The 17,407-nt window shown below is 50.5% G+C and overlaps 1 protein-coding gene across 1 annotated transcript in view; it reads left to right on the forward strand.

The window, feature by feature from the left end:
* The window catches only part of scn4ab (sodium channel, voltage-gated, type IV, alpha, b), a 41,943-nt gene extending 24,536 nt beyond the window's left edge, over window positions 1–17,407 (forward strand). Inside the window, 26 exon segments of the mRNA XM_030088866.1 lie at window positions 269–410; window positions 497–697; window positions 770–851; window positions 1,356–1,594; window positions 1,952–2,023; window positions 2,113–2,214; window positions 2,523–2,879; window positions 4,878–5,076; window positions 5,154–5,452; window positions 5,523–5,631; window positions 7,711–7,865; window positions 8,276–8,449; window positions 9,580–9,607; window positions 9,610–9,701; window positions 9,867–10,151; window positions 11,392–11,445; window positions 11,824–11,961; window positions 12,054–12,158; window positions 12,259–12,529; window positions 13,405–14,026; window positions 14,946–15,090; window positions 15,403–15,480; window positions 15,648–15,734; window positions 15,737–15,811; window positions 15,813–15,885; window positions 15,888–17,407. Of these exon segments, the coding sequence (XP_029944726.1) occupies window positions 269–410; window positions 497–697; window positions 770–851; window positions 1,356–1,594; window positions 1,952–2,023; window positions 2,113–2,214; window positions 2,523–2,879; window positions 4,878–5,076; window positions 5,154–5,452; window positions 5,523–5,631; window positions 7,711–7,865; window positions 8,276–8,449; window positions 9,580–9,607; window positions 9,610–9,701; window positions 9,867–10,151; window positions 11,392–11,445; window positions 11,824–11,961; window positions 12,054–12,158; window positions 12,259–12,529; window positions 13,405–14,026; window positions 14,946–15,090; window positions 15,403–15,480; window positions 15,648–15,734; window positions 15,737–15,811; window positions 15,813–15,885; window positions 15,888–16,000 (4,297 nt within the window). The 3' untranslated portion in view covers window positions 16,001–17,407.

Raw genomic sequence — 17,407 nt, forward strand, 5'->3', positions numbered from 1 at the left:
ATGATGATGATGATGATGAGGATAATAATGCTGATGAGGATGATGATGATCATGATGATAATGATGGTGACGATGATGATGATCATGGCAATGATGATGATGATGATGATGAGGCTGATGATGCTGCTGCTGATGATGATGTTGATGATGATGGTGATGATGGTGATCATGATGATGATGATGCTGCTGTTGATGATGATCATACTAATGATGATGATGGTGATGATGATGATAATGATGATGATGATGATGATGGTGGTGTGTTCAGGGTCTGTCCGAATGGCTTCACCTGTCTGAAGGCCGGGAGGAACCCAAACTATGGCTACACCAGCTACGACTCCTTCGGCTGGGCCTTTCTGGCTCTGTTCAGACTCATGACTCAGGACTTCTGGGAAAACCTCTTCCAGCTGGTCAGTCAGTGTCTCCACCTGTCTGTGTCCCTTCTGTCTGTCCCTCCTGCCTGTCTCACCTGTCTGTCCCACTGGTCTGTCCACAGACGCTGCGAGCAGCAGGTAAAGCCTACATGATCTTCTTCGTGGTGGTCATCTTCCTGGGCTCCTTCTACCTCATCAACCTGATCCTGGCCGTGGTCGCCATGGCGTACGCCGAGCAGAACGAGGCCACCATGGCGGAGGCCAAGCAGAAGGAGGAGGAGTACGCTCAGATCCTGGAGGCGCTGAAGAAGAGGGAGGAGGAGGTTCGCTGCCACGGGAAAACCTTGTCTGATCAGTCGGACCTTCTGCTGAGCTTTTGTCTGTTGTCATGGCAGCAGGCGGCCTGCAGGGCGGCGCTCCTGGAAAAACAAGCTGACGACATGAAGAACCAGGAACTGGAACACACAGCACAGGAAGGTACAGACACAGGCCAGTAATTTAGTGATTCTGTACTAGGTCATCTGAGTTCCTCCAACACCTGGAGGTGCAGAGGGTGGAGGCGGAGCAGAAGCAGGGGCAGTGGAGGTGGTGGAGGTGACTGGAGGGAGGTGCAGAAGGTGGAGGCGGAGCGGCAGGGGCAGTGGAGGTGGTGGAGCTGACTGGAGGGAGGGTGGGAAAGCTTCGGTGTCTGAAGGAGACATGGCAGGTGATTGAAATAAAAGCTGGAGCCTCCTGAGGGCGTCCTGTTAGGTGAGACGTTCTGGATCAAGTTCCTGCTCTGTGGGACGTTCTGAGACGAGTTCCTGTCGTAGACTGAGCTCCCAGGTCATGACTTCAAGCTCTGCCGCATTTCTGTTGATGCAATTTTCCATCTGTTGACTCTGAACACATCAAAACATTTCTGTCTCCTCTAATACCTGCTGAAACACTGTGAACTGTCTGTCCTCTGTCCTCTCAGTCAACCTGCTGCTGGTCTTTCAGAGTTCGAGGAAGACCAGAGACCGTGTCCCCCCTGCTGGTACGCCTTCGCCGACGTCTTCCTGAAGTGGAACTGCTGCGGCTGCTGGCGGGGGCTCAAGCGGTGGCTCTACATGGTCGTCATGGACCCGTTCGTTGACCTGGGGATCACCATCTGCATCGTCCTCAACACCGTCTTCATGGCCATGGAGCACTACCCCATGACGGAGGAGTTCGAGGACCTGCTGAGTGTGGGGAACCTGGTGAGTGGCCGGGTCGAGGTTCCAGAGGAGAACCTAAAGGAGGACCGATTCTCTGACCCCCATCCTGATACAGACCTACAGGACTCTCTGACCCTCATCCCAATCCAGACCTACAGTACACAGGTCCTCTGAAACCCACCCCCCACCCCCATATTCATATAAATGTTTCTTTAATCAGATTTTATTTTGAAATGTTATGTCTATTTAAAAAGTGAAAATAAAAACCTCAGAGAATAAAAATCCTCCAGAACACGAGGAGGAAATGAAGGATTATAAAAGTGTTTCTGTGCAGAACAGCTGAGAACTCGAAGAGGAACGTTCTTCCATTTGTCCCCACGTGTCTGACTGTCCCCTCAGGTCTTCACCGGGATCTTCACAGCTGAGATGGTTCTCAAGCTTCTGGCCATGGACCCATACTACTACTTCCAGGTACGACCCCAGCCACGGTTCAATTCCCTCAGCACGGTCTGGTTCTGCACCGATGTTCTTGTTCAGAGAGAGCTGTTCTCTGGTTTCAGGTGGGCTGGAACATCTTTGACAGCATCATTGTGACCATGAGTCTGGTGGAGCTGGGACTGGCGAACGTCCAGGGCCTGTCGGTGCTGCGCTCCTTCAGACTGGTCAGTCCGTCTTCATCGTCTTCTTCACTTTTACCACACTCTCAAAGTTCCAACAGCTTGCACGGTCCTTGAACGCACCATGGTGACTGTGCATGATTGTTAATGCACGTGCACACACCTCCTCTATCCTGCTGACACTAACACTGCAGTTAATGTTGTCATTTTCCTCTGACCTCAGCATTTTCTTCTGAAAGAACGAATATTGATGTTTTTGGTGGATTACGTCAACTCAGTCATTCGTCAGTGAAATATTTCTCACGATCAAAATTGTTGTGTCGTTTCTGACTTTTCTCCCGTCCCGGTTCCAGATGCGAGTGTTCAAACTGGCCAAGTCGTGGCCGACCCTCAACATGCTGATCAAGATCATCGGGAACTCGGTGGGCGCTCTGGGGAACTTGACCCTGGTCCTCGCCATCATCGTCTTCATCTTCGCCGTCGTGGGCATGCAGCTGTTCGGGAAGAGCTACAAAGACTGCGTGTGCCGCATCGCGGAGGACTGCGAGCTCCCCCGCTGGCACATGCACGACTTCTTCCATGCCTTCCTCATCATCTTCAGGATCCTGTGCGGCGAGTGGATCGAGACCATGTGGGACTGCATGGAGGTGGCGGGCCAGACCATGTGTCTCATCGTCTTCATGATGGTCATGGTCATCGGAAACCTGGTGGTGAGTTTCATGATCTCACTCACGTATCAAGGTGCTGGTCCGGGTCCAGGTCTGGGTCTTTGTCTTGATCCTCATCCAGGTCCAGGTCAAGGACTGAAGACTGTGACTTACATGAGACTGAATAATGAAATGAACCAATTCTCAAATATTCTGCAGTCTACCTTTTTTTTGTCCCCTATCTCCCATTCAGATCCCAGTCTGGGTTCCACTGCTGAACTGGTGCCTGGTCCAGTTTGCTGGTCTTCTTTCTGATCCAGAATTCTCTTCTGCTTTTAATAAAATGCAGCCTCACATCTTGATTCAAAGGCTGGCTTCAGATTTTAACCTTCCGGCCCAGTTGTTGTCATTGATCTTAGATTTTCTCACTGATCGGGTCCAGCGTGTTCTGGTCAATGGTTGCTTGTCTCCTCCCACCACCTCCAACACGGGGTCTCCTCAAGGCTGTGTCCTGTCTGCTCTTCTGTTTATTCTCTACACCAACAACTGCAGATCCGCTGAGGAGAACAGATTTCTGATTAAATTTTCAGACGACACAGTTCTGGTTTCTCTACTGTCACAAAAGGAGGGAAATCATGGTCCTGCTTTAGGCCATTTTGTTAAGTGGTGCGAGGAAAATTACCTTGACTTAAATGTTTTAAAAACTAAGGATATGGTCATTGATTTTAGACGGACTTCCTCCCACAGTGTCAGTGTCATCCATGGAGAAAACGTGGAAATTGTCAATAGTTATAAATATCTGGGCACGGTGATAGATGACAAATTAAGATTTGACATGAACACTGAGCACATTGTCAAACGTGGGCAGCAGCATACCTACTTGTTAAGAAGGTTGAACTCTTTTAATGTGAACAAAACTCTTTTAAATAATTTTTACTGCTCGTTTATTGAGAGTTTACTCACATTTTCTTTTATCTGTTGGTTTCAATCCTTGTCTGTGAGGGACAAAAACAAACTGCAGAACATTGTCAAGACCTGCTCTAAAATCACAGGTGTTAAACTGAGGGACTTGCATTCTCTGTGGGAGCAGCAGGTGCTGAGTAAAGCACACAGCATCTTGGCTCAGCCTCTTCATCCTCTGACTCCAGAGTTTATCTTGATGCCTTCTGGACGCCGGTATTTTGCTCCAGCTAGGAAAACTAATTGTTTTTCAAACTCTTTTGTGCCTTCTGCAATCAAATTATTGAATTCCAGCTCCTAAATTGTTTATTGTATTGCTTGTTTTAATATCGTTCAACCTGAGTTCCACTTGTGGTTAAACTGGACTGTCTCATGTTGTATTTACGTGTGAAACGACTCGAGATGTGCTGCAAACAAATTGCCCTTTGGGATCAATAAAGTTTTCTGAATCTGAATCTGAATCTGAATCAGAATGTTGTCATCATCCTGTTTTTTTTTTTTTTTTTTTTTAGTTTAGTTTTGGGCCCGCTGCTGGTATTTTCAGGTACTGATCCTGTTTCCAGTCTGCAGCAGGTTTTGGTTTCAGTGGTCTGGTGTTGATGTTTTTATAGGCAGTGATATGATTTCAGTTTGGAACCTGTTCCTGCTCTTGTTTCAGGTCCTGGCCCTGTTCCTGGTTTTTTGCTGGTCTTTTTTCAGGTCCTGAATCTGTTCTTGGTCTTGTTTCAGGTCCTGAATCTGTTCTTGGTCTTGTTTCAGGTTCTGAACCTGTTTCTGGTCTTTTACTGGTTTTGTTTCAGGTCCTAAACCTGTTCCTAGTCTTGTTTTGGGTCTTAAACCTGTTGCTTGTCTTGTTTCAGGTCCTGAACCGGTCCCTTGTCTTTTTCCTGGTTTTTGTTTTAGGACCTGAACCTGTTCCTGGTCTTTTTCCTGGTCTTCTCTTAGGTCTTGAACCTGTTCCTGAACTCTATCCAGGTCTTTTTTCATGTCCTGAACCTGTTCCTGATCTTGATCCTGGTGTTTTTTCAGGTCCTGAACCTGTTGTTTGTCTTGTTTCAGGTCCTGAACCTGTTCCTTGTCTTTTTCCTGGTCTCGTTTCAGGTCCTGAACCTGTTTCTGGCCCTGCTCCTGAGCTCCTTCAGTGGAGATAATCTGGCGGCTCCAGAAGAAGAAGGAGAAAACAATTTGCAGATTGCCATAAACCGGATCAACAAGGCCATGACCTGGATCAAGTCTTGGATCCTGGGACACATTTGGTCCTTATTGGGGAAGAAGACTCCTGTGGACCCAGACCCGAGTGGTGAGTCCAGACTCTATCTGGTGTTTATCAGTTGCTCAGATCTTGATCTGCATCATGTTGTTTGTGAATCTTTTCAGCAGTCAGTTGTGATGAAGATGACAGTGTGATGAAGGAGGTCCTGTCTTTGACCCCTGTGACCCCTGTGACCTCCGTCATCTCCGACCCATCAGTGTCTCGTCTTGACCCAGAACCGAGAAGTAAAGAGGTTCACCTGACCAGCAACTACAGAAGCATTGCCTCTCTGAGAGTCCCCATGGCCGAGCCCGAGTCCGGGTCCGGGTCCGGGTCGGAGGAGGAGGAGGAGGAGGAGGAGGATGGTGATGAAGGGGAGCAGGAGGAGGAGGAGCAGGAGGGAGACGGACAGAAACACTCCAAAGTAAACTCAGTTCCGCCTGCTGTTGTTTCCTCTGAAAGTTGTTTTGTCTCATCGGTTCTTCTCTGTTCAGGACGACGACTCGTCGATCTGCAGCACCGTCCAGAAGCTTCCAGAAGTCCACGAACACGACGAAGACGAGGATGAAGATCCTGACAGTCCAGCTGACTGCTGCACAGAGAGTACACACACACACACACACACACACACACACACACACACACACACACACACCACCCACTACCAACCCCCACTTGTCCGTCTTGATCAATACATGCTTCAATGAAGGATAGTCCAAGGGAAGGTAGGGACAGTCGCAGGGACTGTCCCTACCCTGGGACCACCCCAACCGCGCAACTGCCCTGAACAAGGGACCACCCTGACCTAGAGACCACCATGACCTAGAGACCACCATGACCCAGAGACCACCCCAACCCAGAGACCACCACGACCCAGGGAACACCCTGACCCAGAGAATGCCCCATTCCAGGAACCGACCCTTCACAAGGCCCGCCCCATCCCAGCGAACACCTTTACACAAGGACCACAATGACCCAGCGACGGCCCGATCTGAGAGACCAAACTGACCAGTGACTGCTCCCACCCAGAGACCACCCCCAGGGATCGCTTCTGCCTAGTGAAGCCCCAATGAAAGGGGCTACCTCTACCCAGGGACCACCCCTACCAAGGGAAGGCCTCTATCCTTTTTTTTTCTTCCTTTTTTTGCTTTTTTTAATTTTGTCTGCATATCTGCTATTACAGTGACATCAACAACCCATGATGTCAGTGTTCAAGCTGCATGCAATTTTTTCTTATTTGTGACTGTGACCATCACCTGCCCTCATGGCAAGTAACCTATCAGGTTTATCTCAGGCTGTTTCCTACATTATGCCATTGAGGGCTGTGCACACCCACGTGAGACATAAAACAAACACAGGACAGACAAAAAGAGAGGCATAAACAGTGTTCTGAGAGAAAGGTGCATTAGATTTATTTGTGCTCTGTGGTTCACACCTTGAAGGCAGTTACAAATCCTAAACCTTCCCAAACACCAGATACTGCAGAATCCCAACCAGGCCAATCAAGAAGCTGTCAGGAGACCAGAGGAAGTATAGATGAAGCAGAGTGAGATCCAGCAGACACTCACCCAGCAACCTCCACTGACTCAGCAACCGGGGGAGTGAATCTACTGAGTTTTGGTAGATGCTGGTGTGGTGGATCTGGCATGCATGAAAACCTCCACCAAAGCAGGGAGCTTCTCTAGCCCAACGAAGTCGGCACAGCCTTCCCACTGTGACCACCAGCCAGCGAGCCAGCCCAGGAACTCGGGACGACCCCCCCCCCCCAACGCCTCAAGGCCACGCACGGCAGAACGGGTCGTAGCCAACCTATCCAGCGCCCCACCGGCCCACAGCCATACCACCACCGCAACCGCCCAATCGCCCACCCCCACCACCAAACTCCCCCTCGCCTCTCAGCCCCCCACACCCCCCGTCACCGACACGTACCGTGCCACCCCCCCACAACCACTCCCCCCCACCTGGCCATTCCCCACCCAACCACCACACAGCCCCAATAAAGCCAACCCCCCCCCCTCCTCGCCCCCCACAGAGCCATCACCACTCCCAAAACCGGGTGAACCCCCGCCCATGGGGGACCGAAGACGTGGGAGCGAGCAGCAACCCTGCTGGGGCAACCGACCCCAGCCCACCCCCAGCCGAGAGATGATATATCAGGGGAGGCGAGAAGAGGGAGGAGCGCAATCTGGACCCGAAGCAGGGCCTGCCCATCCCAAAAACCACCTTTGCCCAAGGACCACCCCGACCCAGAGACCACCTTGTTCCGGGGACCGACCTTCACAGGGACTGGCGCAAACCAGGGCCCACTCCATCCCAAAGACCATCTTTACCCAAGGACCACCCGACCCAGAGACTGCTCCCAGAGACTGACCTGACCAGTGACTGCTCCTACCCAGAGACCACCCTACCGAGGGACCGCCTCTACCCAGTGAAGCCTCAATGAAAGGGACCACCTCTACCCAGGGATCACCCCTACCAAGTGACTGCCCCCACCCAGGGACTGCCCCCACCCAGGGTCCACCTCTACCCAGCTGGATAGAAGCTCCTACCATTAGACCAGAACATTCCTCGTGATGTTCAGTCCTGAACCTTGACAAATTCCACACTTTATTTCATGCACATAAAAGCAAACATACACATACTCTCGATATCAACTCTGTATGTGTGTGTGTGTGTGTTCAGAGTGGTACCGGAGGTGTCCCTGCCTGGACATCGACACGTCTCAGGGCAGAGGGAAGTCTTGGTGGAACCTGAGGAGAACGTGTTTCTCCATCGTAGAGCATAACTACTTTGAGACGTTCATCATCTTCATGATCCTGCTGAGCAGCGGCGCTCTGGTGAAAACTTCTTCCTGTTTACTGTTTTCCTTCAACGCGTGATCAGGTGTTTGGATTTGATCATGTGGGTGAGCCGATCACGCCGATGGATTAATCTGCAGACTGAGTACTAACACCTGGAGCGTCAGCGAACCGCGGAACACTGACAGACCGTGGAACACGAAAAGACTGTGGAACACTGACATGGATGTGGAACACTAACATGGATGTGGAACACTAACATGGATATGGAACTCTAATCTTTATGTGGATCACTAACAGACCGTGGAACACTAACATGGATTTGGAACATCAACATAATCATGTGTGTGTGTGCGTGCGTGCATACGTGCATGCATGCGTGTGTGTGTGTGTGTGTGTGTGTGTGTGTGTGTGTGTGTGTGTGTGTGTGTGTGTGTGTGTGTGTGCAGGCCTTTGAGGACATCTATGTGGAGCAGCACCGGGTCATTAAGATCATCCTGGAGTACGCTGACCAGGTCTTCACCTACGTCTTCGTGATCGAGATGGTTCTCAAGTGGGTCGCTTACGGATTCAAGACCTACTTCACCAACGCCTGGTGCTGGCTGGACTTCCTCATCGTGGATGTACGGACATCAGGACGCACCCATTCACCCCTTCACAACACCAATCTACCCCTTCACCAACATCGATTCACACCTTCACAACACAGATTCAATCCTCTCCAGACCAGGATCCGGTCCAGGACTTCTTCCTCTGCTCACACACAATGTTGTCACATTAAACCAGACTGACTGTCAGTATTTAAACATTGTGATCAATTTGGATCGATGATGATTTTACAACATTACTATTAGATTCAGAGTTATACACTACAGATATGAACATCCCATAATAGTTGAAATAAAAATCAAAGCTTGACATGATGTTCCGTTATTGCGGTGGTTCTCAAACTCAAGGTGGAGGCAGTGTTAAAATCAAACACACCCTCGAGCTGCAGCAGTGTTTAAATCAAACACACCCTCAGCTGCAGCAGTGTTTAAATCAAACGTACCCTCCAGCTGCGGCAGTGGTTAAATCAAACGCACCCTCCAGCTGCGGCAGTGTTTACATCAAACGCACCCTCGAGCTGCGGCAGTGTTTACATCAAACGCACCCTCGAGCTGTGGCATTGTTTAAATCAAGCACACCCTCCAGCTGCAGCATTGTTTAAATCAAGCACACCCTCCAGCTGCGGCAGTGTTTAAATCAAACACACCCTCCAGCTGTGGCAGTGTTTAAATCAAAGGCACCCTCAGCTGCGGCAGTGTTTAAATCAAACGCACCCTAAGCTGCGGCAGTGTTTAAATCAAACGCACCCTCCGGATGCAGCAGTGTTTGAATCAAACGCACCCTACGGCTGCAGCAGTGATTGAATCAAACACACTCTCTGGCTGCAGCAGTGTTTGAATCAAATGCACCCTCCAGCTTCAGCAGTGTTTGAATCAAACGCACCCTCCGGCTGCAGCAGTGTTTGAATCAAATGCACCCTCCAGCTTCAGCAGTGTTTGAATCAAATGCACCCTCCAGCTTCAGCAGTGTTTGAATCAAACGCACCCTCCGGCTGCAGCAGTGTTTGAATCAAACACACCCTCTGGCTGCAGCAGTGTTTGAATCAAACACACCCTCTATGTTGCGTGAGCAGGTTGAGAATGGATTGTGATTGGCTGTTTGGGGCCAGCGAGGCTTTGATGTCATCAGTAGGTATGTTCTCCAGGTGTCGCTGGTGTCGCTGACGGCCAACATCCTGGATACTCGGAACTGGGAGCCATCAAGTCCCTGAGAACCCTGAGAGCCCTGAGACCCCTGAGGGCCCTGTCCCGCTTCGAGGGCATGAGGGTGAGGACGTTAGGGTGGTGTTGTTGCTCTGCGGCAATGTGGTAGATGACTGTGGAGTAAATGTTCTAGATGAGGGTGTAGTGAATGTTTTCTGTTTTTACATGTTCTGTTCCTCCTCCCTCCCCTCCTCCCCCTGTTCCTCCACCCCCCACCCCCCTCCACCAGGTGGTGGTGAACGCCCTGGTTGGGGCCATCCCCTCCATCTTTAACGTCCTGCTGGTGTGCCTGATCTTCTGGCTGATCTTCAGCATCATGGGCGTCAACCTGTTTGCGGGGAAGTTTCATTTCTGCTACAACGAGACGTCGGAGGAGGTGTTCTCTCCCCAGGAGGTGGACAACAAGTCTCAGTGTCTCAGTCTGATCCAGCAGAACCTGACCGGGATCCGCTGGAAGAACGTCAAGGTCAACTACGACAACGTGGGCATGGGCTACCTGTCCCTGCTGCAGGTGGTAAGAAACCAGTCCTTGTCACGGCAGAACACATCCGTCCTCCATAGTGTCAGTGCCTCAGGAGCAGAACCCCAGAGCATCCAGAGAACGTATAGAACTCTGCTTCATCACCTGTTTTTTGTCTCTAACACCCTCACAGGGGTTTTCAAAATGAAAGCAAGTCTGCTCTAAATTCCAGAAGCAGTCTTATTTTGGTTTCCTTCGACATGTACAGACCTCCACCCATCTTCCACCACTGATACAGGTCCAAGTTGTTGGTTGGGTGAACTGCCATGAACCCACAAGTACCCAATTGAGAGTATAGAGTCGGTCCAGTGTAGAGCTGGTCAGTGTTCCACAATCAGGAGGAAAACCACATTGTTCCTTTTGTATCCGAGGTTTGACTACCGATGGAATCCTCCTCTCCAGTACCCTGGAGTAGACTTTCCCAGGCAGGCTGAGGAGTGTGACCCCCCTATAGTTGCAGAACACCCTCTGGTCCACCTTTTTAAAAAGGGAACCCACCACCCCAGTCTGCCAGTCCAGAGGACTGCCATGTGATGTTACAGAGACGTGTCAACCAAGACAGTCTCTGCACATCCAGAGAGACTGAAGGTACTCAGGATGAATCTCATCCACCCCCAGTGTCTTGCCACCGAGGAGCTTACCAACCACCTCGGTGACTTGGGCTTGGGTTGATGGACAAGTCCACCTCTGAGACCTCAGCCTCTGCTTCCTCCATGCCCTCCTGAACTTCTCCCAGACCCCAGTTTTTACTTCCACAACCACTCGGGCTGCTCTTCTGCTTGGCCTACCGCTACCTGTCAGCTACTGCAAGAGTCCCACGAGCCAACAAGACTCGATAGAATTCCTTCTGAGGCAGCTGAGCTGTGGCGCTGTAAGCAAACCCAGACCAGTTGGCCCCTTCTCACCACAGACAAAACCAGAGAAGGAGAGAGTCCAGCCCCTCTGGAGGGGTTGGGTTCCAGAGTCCAGGCTTTGTGTGGAGATGAGCCCAAATATATCTAGTGGATATCTCTGATCCTCCCGCACAAGCTCAGGCTTCTTCCCTTGAGGTCACATTATTGGTCCCAAGGTCTAATTTTGACAACTTCAGCACAGATGAAGCCTCAGAGGAGTGCAAACGATTTCCAGAGTGTCAGCACTAAGTTCACCATGGTATCATGATGAAGCCGCATCAGCATGGCTGCCGGGTTCTCTCTGGATATAAAACTGATGTTTAGCTTTTTCCTTATTTTAGGCAACATTTAAAGGTTGGATGGACATCATGTACGCAGCAGTGGACTCCAGAGAGGTCAGTACTGCTTCTGCTCTGATTGCAATCCTCACAGGAACGACGGCACTCACACTGAAACCCATAATGATACTATTGATCGATATGCTGCTGAATCACAGTGACCAAGATGAACTGAGCACTTCCTGTCCAGGCTGAGGGTCAGCTAGAACCTGGAACTGAACACTTCCTGTCCAGGCTGAGGGTCAGCTGGAACCTGGAACTGAACACTTCCTGTCCAGGCTGAGGGTCAGCTAGAACCTGGATGTGTGTTCAGATGTTCTTTGTGTAACTCAGTTGAACACAGAGTAACATAAATAAGGTTCTAGGTACTTAAATCTTGACTACGGTATGAAACTGACTCACCTGGTTGCCATGGTTATGATACTGTAAGTGTAGCTGGAGTCCCAGCCGATGTACGAGGAGAACCTGTACATGTACCTGTACTTCGTCTGCTTCATCATCTTCGGCTCGTTCTTCACCCTCAACCTCTTCATCGGAGTCATCATCGATAACTTCAACCAGCAGAAAGCCAAGATGAGTCTCTCTTCTCATTTCACCACTTCAGCTGGTCCTCCAGGCCCAGGAGAACCTGTCTGATACTAACTGTGATGGTTCTGTGTCTGTACCTGGGAGGAACCGACATCTTCATGACTGAAGAGCAGAAGAAGTATTACAACGCCATGAAGAAGCTGGGCTCGAAGAAACCTCAGAAACCTGTTCCACGTCCTGAGGTCAGTCTACTGGAGACCATGTGGTCCAGGTCCAAACTTGAAACTCTATTCTGGTGTGAGATATTGGACCATAATGTCTCTTCTTTTGACTTCTGTCCAGAACAAGTTCCAGGGTCTGGTCTTTGACCTGGTAACCACTCAGGTCTTCGACATCTTCATCATGGTGCTGATCTGCCTCAACATGGTGACCATGATGGTGGAAACTGACGAGCAGAGCGAGGAGAAGGAGTTCATCCTGTACTGGGTCAACGTGGTCTTCATTGTGGTCTTCACCAGCGAGTGCATCCTGAAGATGATCGCCCTCCGGCAGCACTACTTCGCCGTCGGCTGGAACGTCTTTGACTTCGTGGTCGTCATACTTTCCATCGTCGGTGAGTCTCCTGGATGTAGAACCCTCAGTTTACAGCTGCTCGGTTCCTCTCAGTGGTTCTGGTCCAGGTCTAAAGTAACTCCAGGTTCCTCTTTCTGTAGTTCTGGTCCTCACAGAGCTGATCGGAGCCTAATTGCCACATATGCAGGTTCCATGTGTCTCATTTCCACACATCACGCCGTTGCAGGAATCATAAATCACTGTGATCACTGGACTCGTCTGAGATCCGAGATTTTATGAGGCATTGATGTATTTTCAGCTACTGAGGGCAGACAGACACAAGGCATTGGGGGTACTGCAGTTGATGTTCAGAGTCAAGGTTCAGCTGATTCTCTGTAATTCAGTTCATTTCAGATTTATTTAAATAGCTCCAAGCACAACAGTTTCTAGAAGTAACATTGGAACCCAACAGTTCCACAGAAATAGGAGACCGTGGAAAGGAAGAAACCTGCAGAACCAGACTCAGAGGAGACTCTCTGCAGACCAGACTCAGAGGAGGAGACTTTCTGTTACTCCGGATGGGGTGAGAGGATAGATGGAGAGAGAAGGAGAGGACAGACATGATTGATTCTCTGAATAAGCTCAGAACTTCTCAACTGAACCAACTCCAGGTTCCTCTCAGTGGTTCTGGTCCTGGTCTAAAGTACCTTTAGGATCCTCTCAGTGGTTCTGGTTCTCATGAGCTCCGCTAGTTCAGCTGGTTCCACATCCAGGAAAGAGTCCAGTTTCTGACAGTGGGACCGTGAGGTTCTCCAGCCGGCAGCAGGTTCTGTTTTCTGGGATCTAGATGGTTTGTTCCAGCTGCTCCAAGGAAAACATTCAAATCAAAGTTCTGTTTTTTTGACACTGGTTTCTCCTCTTCCTCCCCTCCGCCAGGTCTCCTCCTCGCTGACATCATTGAGAAGTACTTTGTCTCGCCGACGCTGTTCCGTGTGATCCGATTGGCTCGCATCGGCCGGGTGCTGCGCCTGATCCGCGGGGCGAAGGGGATCCGCACACTGCTCTTCGCCCTGATGATGTCGCTGCCGGCGCTCTTCAACATCGGCCTCCTCCTCTTCCTCATCATGTTCATCTTCTCCATCTTCGGCATGTCCAACTTCGCCTACGTGAAGAAGGAGGCCATGATCGACGACATGTTCAACTTCGAGAGCTTCGGGAACAGCATGATCTGCCTGTTCATGATCACCACGTCGGCCGGCTGGGACGGCCTGCTCAGCCCCATCATGAACACGCCGCCGGACTGCGAGCCGGACTGGGAGAACCCGGGCTCTGCCGTGCGGGGGAACTGCGGCAGCCCGGCGGTGGGCATCGTCTTCTTCACCACCTACATCATCATGTCCTTCCTGGTGGTGGTCAACATGTACATCGCCATCATCCTGGAGAACTTCAACGTGGCCACGGAGGAGAGCGCCGACCCGCTGTGCGAGGACGACTTTGAGATGTTCTACGAGACCTGGGAGAAGTTCGACCCCGACGCCTCGCAGTTCATCCAGTACAGGTGACGTTACACCTCTGGAGCCCAGTTCTCCTCTGCGGGTCCGTTTGTTCTGCCAACCTGTGGTTCTGATGAGTTTTAGTTCAGCACCAGAACATCTGAGAGAGCTGAGAGTTTAAAAATACACATCATGTGTTCCAGCTCAGTCTGGAGCCTGGCAGCAGACAGAAGAGAAAAAAATAAGAGCAAGAGTGAATGAAGTTAAAATCAAGATGTTCTGAAGGGAACTGCTCCTTCAATCTGAGCTTAACACCAGCAGGGTTCCATGTGAGAACACACTCCCTCACACGCTGAGCTTCAGAGTACGTTCCACACGTCCCACACGTCCACTCTGACTTCCCCTTCAAAGTAAAACATCTTCACACTTTGCATTTAAAAACTCTCACTCTCCACTTTCTTTTAAATTTATTGCTTTTGTTTGTTTGTTTGTCTTTGGGCTCCTCAAATGGATATGAATTATCCAGAGTGATCAGAAGAAACATGTCGCCCTCTGCTGGAGAAAATAGGGAACTTTATTTCTAAAGGAAGACGACAATGGAGCATTTGGTAAAATGGGCATGGAAGCCTAGTTGATCTGAAGATGCTCTATTATCTGATGTTAGAGGAGGAAGATGCTCTGTCTCTTTGTCAGAGGAGGAAGATGCTCTAACCCTAATGCTAATGCTAACATTGTGCTGTGGTAGCAGCTGTTAGCTGGAAACAGGTTCATGCTAAAGCCAGGTTTTCCTTGTTGCTGCCAGGATTCCTGATGTCTTCCTCGTCCAGTCAACAGGAGTTCGGTGAAATAGTAACTGAGCTGTTTCTCAGTGAAACCAGCAGCTGTTAGTCACACTGAGATAAACACCGGTGTCACTGAGCAGGACAGAGTTTGGAGATTGTGAGACCACACTGCACTGAGGACAGTCAACTCTCTGCTCCACAGCGAACTGTCCCACTTCTGCGACACGCTGAAAGACCCTCTGAGGATCCCCAAACCCAACACCATCAAACTGATCCACATGGACCTGCCTCTGGTCCCCGGGGACAAGATCCACTGCCTGGACATCCTGCTGGCTCTGACCGCTCAGGTGACTCCGCCCCTTCAGTCCAACATCACCCAGCATCCCACTGTACCGCCCTGCTCCTCCAGCCGGGAGGAGCTCAGGGTACACCGAGACAAAGACAGTCACACACTGTCCATCAGAGACAGTCACATACACTCCATTTCACTTTCTCTCCATCCATACTGAAATCTGAACTCTAGACTCACCTGTTCAGACTGTCTGGTTCAGTGTGCTGACTGTTTCACATTTCCTGCATTTAGCGTTCTCCGTGTTCTTCACTGATTGCTGATGTTCTCACGGTTCCATCTCTGGTCATGCGGTGTGTCTTGTGTCCAGGTGTTGGGAGATTCAGGAGAGATGGACGCTCTCAAAGCCAGCATGGAGGAGAAGTTCATGGCCAACAACCCGTCCAAGGTAACGTCTCTTCCCACCGTTCCTTCAGTGGCGGGGATAAACCATTTCCAGTTATTAGCATCTCACATGCTAACTGCTAACTGTGCATGTCCTGATCCAGTAGTCTGAACCCAAACCAGCACGTCTCAGGAAATGGTCCAGAGTGACGTGACTCTGTCCGCCTGCAGGTGTCTTATGAGCCAATCAGCAGCACCCTGCGAAGGAAACAAGAGGAGGTCGCCGCGACCGTGATCCAGAGAGCGTTCAGGAAGCACCCTCCTTCAGCGGACCCGTCAAACTGGCGTCCTACAAATATCGCGAGGAAGAGGACGGACGGCGAGACAAGCAGGCCGCCGCCCGAGACCGAGGGGCTGCTGTGCGAACGCCTCGGCCAGCTGTACGGAGACGGCGGGCTGGCGGCAGCAAGGGGCAGCGTCCCGCTCGCGTGGAGCTTCAGAGCGAGTTCCTCCTCCACGCCGCGCCGCCACTCAGCGCCGCCATGTTCCTGCGGGACGACACCGTGAGGGAGTCCGTCGTGTGACGGACGCCGCTCCCATTGGCCCGTTTCCGGCTGGATGCAGCGAGCGCCGCGCCGAGGCCCGACACGGAGAACAAAGACCGATTACTGTGTTCTTATGGATCTGTGGTCGGCTGCTCGGGAGAACGTTACTGTCGCTTCGGTTCTCAAAACATCCTCAAGTCGCCCGCTGTGATCAGAGAAGTGCGTCCAGGAACGTTTGAGGTGCTGAAACTGATCGACCTGAAGCCACACTGCAGCTCCTGAAGGCCGCCGAGGCGGCGGACCAGGCCGACGGCCGGTCCCGTCCGGGTCCAGACCTGGCTCCACACCTGATCCCGACCTGGTTGTAGACCTGGTTCCAGACCTGGTGCAGCTCCAGCCTTCAGGAAACGTCCCTCCTTTGCTTGTTTGAACGCTGAGTGGAGAGTCAGTCCCGACGACCGGCCTCCCGGCTCACTCTGATTGGTCGATCCGGTTGCAGGCGAGCATGATTGTGAGTCAACCAATCAGAACTCAGAAGCAATCTGCTCCCGTCCAATCAGAGCTGCTTCAACTGATGGACCTCCACCTTAAAAAACTGGCACAAAGGTGAAGCTGTGAAGGAACTGAAGAAAACGTTTTATTTGAACTAAGAAATCTGAGCTTCAATGAAAAATAAGTTCTGTCCATCATGAATAACTTCGCACTGATCTGCACTCTCTCTCTCTCTCTCTCTCTCTCTCTCTCTCTCTCCCTCTTCCGGTTGTATTTGTGACATTGTGGTGATGGTCTGTGAAGTTCAGCTGTTACTTATTTTCTTTCTTGAGTCGCCTGCAGGTGACATGTTTTGAACTGTCTTGTTGCTAAGAAACCAAAGTCAGGTGATTGGTGTTGAGCTGTCAGTCTTCTGATTGATGAACTTTAAACAACATTTTCAACCTTCAGTTAAAAAAAAAAAAAAAAAAACCTCAAAAGCAATAAAGCTCTACACGTTTTCTTTAGCTGAGTCTGTCTTCACACTGGTTTTTCCTCACACTCGCTTGTCTTCACACTCCTTCCTTGTTTGGAACTGTGGCTGTGAGTTTGGCTGAAACTGATTGATGATATTTCACTGTGGGGAATGCCGGCGATCAGGACTCTAACAGAAGACTCAAAGGTGGACGACTCGTCCACGACTCGGCAGAGGTGGGACCAGTCTTTTCCCTCAGGTCCCGAGTCAAGTCTCAAGTCAAGCCACAAGTCCTGCACTTTCAGGTTCGAGTCTTTTCAAGTCACTTTGACAACAAAGGATTGATACACTGAATTTACACAGTTTACGTATACTTTCAAAATTTACATTCATTAAAATAAACTCATTGCACTTTTTCTCTTTTTTTCAATAAACTTTGATGCTCCAGCTTTAAAAATGTCTGCATCGATATGCTTCAATCCATCCACTCTTTTCATGAT

Source organism: Salarias fasciatus, chromosome 4 (assembly GCF_902148845.1).
Source record: "Salarias fasciatus chromosome 4, fSalaFa1.1, whole genome shotgun sequence".
NCBI classification, from domain to species: domain Eukaryota; kingdom Metazoa; phylum Chordata; class Actinopteri; order Blenniiformes; family Blenniidae; genus Salarias; species Salarias fasciatus.